The following is a 3380-nucleotide window of genomic DNA, read 5'->3' on the forward strand; positions in this document are numbered from 1 at the left end:
GTTTGTGTGTGGTTGTGTGTGTTTGTGTGTCGTTGTGCGTCGTTGTGTGTGGTTGTGTGTGGTTGTGTGTGTTTTTGTGTCGTTGTGTGTGTTTGTGTGTCGTTGTGCGTGTTTTTGTGTCGTTGTGTGTGTTTGTGTGTGGTTGTGTGTGGTTGTGTGTCGTTGTGTGTGGTTGTGTGTCGTTGTGTGTGTTTGTGTGTGGTTGTGTGTGTTTGTGTGTGGTTGTGCGTCCTCTTACCTGAACTGTGCTCCGGTGAAACCTCGAACCTCTGGCAGAAGTTGTTTGAGAAGCCGGAGTCGATCTCCACCAACAGACCCAAGTCGGGGACTTCAGACTGAGGCACGAAGGAGAAGTCTGAGGAGACAGAAGTACACGTTACCACTGACATGACGTAGTACATATGTATATATATATATATATACATATATGTATACATATATTCGTACCTACGTATATATGTATACATATTTCCATATTTCCCCTCACCTGGCTTCTCCGTCGGCACCGTGCTGTCCACCGTGTTCTCCTGAGTGGACGAAGCTTCTTTCTGCATCGACTCGTCTTCCTCCGTCTTGATCGTTGAGCTCTGCGGAGGAAGAGAAAGTCACATCCGGTGAGACCAAGTGTGTGTGTGTGTGTGTGTGTGTGTTTATTATTATTACGTGAATAGACTATTATAGTATATTAAAGTCAGCAGAAACTAGATTTCTTTACCTTCCTCCTCGGCGTCGTTTGCTTCGCTTTGCGTCGTTTGTCTGTGCGGGAGGAAGAAAAAAGAAAAGACGTTCAGATGCCGATAGAGAAAGAAGAAGAAGAAGAAGAAGAAGAAGAAAAGAAAGATGGCGCCGGCTTCCTGCCTCACCTCTGGACTTGGGGCTGGCCGGCAGCATCCTGAAGACGCGCACCGCCTGGTGGCCTTTGTTCACGCTCTTGTCTTTCACCTCCTCGATGTCGGGCAGCGAGTTCATGGCGCAGCGGAAGTTGGCTTTCCAGGTCTTGGGGTCGGGCGCCTGGCCCTCCACGTGTTTACCTGCGCGGGCGCACTGTGTTTAGTCTCCTCCTCTAGCCCCCGTAAGCCCCGCCCCTCCATCCACGTACACGTGTGTCTACCTGTGTGGATGGCCCACTGTTTGAACAGACTGGCGTCCTTCTCCATCTCCCAGCCGTGGCGAGCCGCGTGCTTCCAGGGGATGGAGAACATCGTCTTATCCTGGGGGGGGGGACACGGGAGGAAACACTGAGCTGGATGGAACCCCCGAAACACGTCACACACTGGCTGTCACTCAAACACGGGAGGGCTGTCACTCAAACACTGCAGCTCGAGAAGCCATAATTATGTTAAGATATCATTTGCAGAAGCCAGAGGACAGAATCACACACACACACACACACACACACGCACACGCACGCACACACACAAACACACGCACACGCACACACACACACACACACGCACACGCACGCACACACACAGACACGCACACACACACACAAACACACGCATGCACACACACACGCACACACACATGTTCGTCCCATTAGAAATAGAATATGCTGTAATATCTGAGACTTTTTTTTTCTTCCTTTAAAAACTTTTGGTTTCAAATAGTTTCCTTTCTACTATAAAACTTGTTCTTTCTAATCTCAACCCCAAGAGAGCTGCTACCAAACTAAACAACAACAACAACAACAACAACAACAATCACTTCCCCTCTCTGGATATTCTTGTTCTACAACAAACACATTTCGGTTTCATGAGCGACCAATCAGGAAATGGAGCTCACCCGGTCCATCCAACTCAGGCCCGAGATGGCGTTGGACTCGATCTGCTGCTCGATCCACGGCCTCATCCTCATCCGGTTCACCGGCATGTTGGACCTGAAACATGCACGAGCACAAGGGGAGTGAGAGAGGGAGAGAGAGAGAGAGAGAGAGAGAGAGAGAGAGAGAGAGAGAGAGAGAGAGAGAGAGAGAGAGAGAGAGAGAGAGAGAGAGAGAGAGAGAGAGAGAGAGAGAGAGAGAGAGGGGAGGTCCAGTGTAGATTTACTGCTGCCTGCTGGCGGAGGACGCGAGGAGTTCACGGCCGGGGCACGCAGCCCAACCGGGGGGCGTTTACGCGTGGGAGCTTCTTATGGAGGTCACGAGAGAGAGAAAAACACGCAACACGTTTCCTGATTAGGCTTTCGTGGCTTTTCACGTGCACGTGGACTCATTTTGCAGTTGACAAAAGTTTTTTTTTAATGGGTGTAAAAAAAAATCGATTTGGAGACGTGCGCCAAAAAAAAGACCCTCCTTTCTCCCGCACGGCCGCGCGTTCACGTGCAGGTTTAAAAACAAATAAAACTCTTCTTCTCTGTGGAAGTAACTGCTGAGCGCGCGCGCGGCGTGCACATCATTTGACCAAAGTCAACCAATAAAAAATAAAAAGCCAACAGACGCGTTCGAGGCTTCTTCATATTTCCTGTTCCTCGGGCTCAAGATGTCATACTTTTCTAAATTATCTCTCCCGGTAATACATAAAAAATAAAAAAAATTAAATCTTGTGCAAAACAGAAGTGATAAAAATCAAATATCACTTACAGAATATCTGCTTTGGCTTCGATCCGTAAAAGAGGAGAAAAAAGAAGACGGAAGGGAGTCCTGTTGGTCTCTTAGAAGCGTCTCCTGGTCGGGGAGGAATCCACTTGGAGACGGGTCTGGATGATCCGAACCGGGCTCTGACTGCTGCTCACCGGGACGTGGGGCTTTATAGTGGGTGAAGAGCGGCTGGGCAGCGAGGGTTTCCCCCCCCCGGCTTGGCAACGCGTTGACACGCTGTAAAAAGAGTTCCACCCCGGAAGAGAGCACATCAAAGTCACGTCGTCACGGACCGTGTTTTCCTCATTAATTAACGCTTTATAATTATGTAACTTCGTGCACGACGTGTTTATTTCACCAATGACGTCACCGCGAAGCAGATCCCTGCAGTGGACACCAAACTCCTTATTCTTTATTCATAAACATAAACATCTTTCAACCAAAACAAGTCATGTTGTAAACAAATGATGTCATCTCTGCATATATATATATATATATATATATATATATATATATATATATATATATATACCCCCCCCCCCCCTCCCCCACACACACCATCAAACACAACAACGTGCTTCTTATAAATTTAGACACTTACTAATTTAACTTAAGTGTCTAAATTAAGTTACGGTTACAGGATCATATTTTGTACAGTGTTCAGCAGGCGCATGCGCAGCTGCCTGCCCCTTTCAACTGCAGATCGGTTTCCGAGAAATCACGCTGTTGCGCTAAGAAGGAAGTTCAATAACTTTGTTGTCAGGGCTGCGCGACGAGACCCGGTCTATGTTTGACCCGGTCT

The 3380-nt window shown here is 48.0% G+C and overlaps 1 protein-coding gene across 1 annotated transcript in view; it reads right to left on the reverse strand.

Moving 5' to 3' along the window:
* Positions 1-2790, reverse strand: part of irf1b (interferon regulatory factor 1b) — a 5748-nt gene extending 2958 nt beyond the window's left edge. The window contains exons 1-7 of the mRNA XM_034551153.1: positions 2582-2790; positions 1786-1879; positions 1112-1211; positions 864-1031; positions 716-756; positions 488-587; positions 239-355 (exon numbers count right to left, since the gene is read on the reverse strand). Coding sequence (XP_034407044.1) covers positions 239-355; positions 488-587; positions 716-756; positions 864-1031; positions 1112-1211; positions 1786-1872 — 613 coding nt within the window. The 5' untranslated portion in view covers positions 1873-1879; positions 2582-2790. The remainder of the gene's footprint in view (positions 1-238; positions 356-487; positions 588-715; positions 757-863; positions 1032-1111; positions 1212-1785; positions 1880-2581) is intronic.
* Positions 2791-3380: the final 590 nt, after the last annotated feature.

The sequence above is a fragment of the Cyclopterus lumpus genome, chromosome 14, assembly GCF_009769545.1.
Source record: "Cyclopterus lumpus isolate fCycLum1 chromosome 14, fCycLum1.pri, whole genome shotgun sequence".
Taxonomy (NCBI): Eukaryota; Metazoa; Chordata; class Actinopteri; order Perciformes; family Cyclopteridae; genus Cyclopterus; species Cyclopterus lumpus.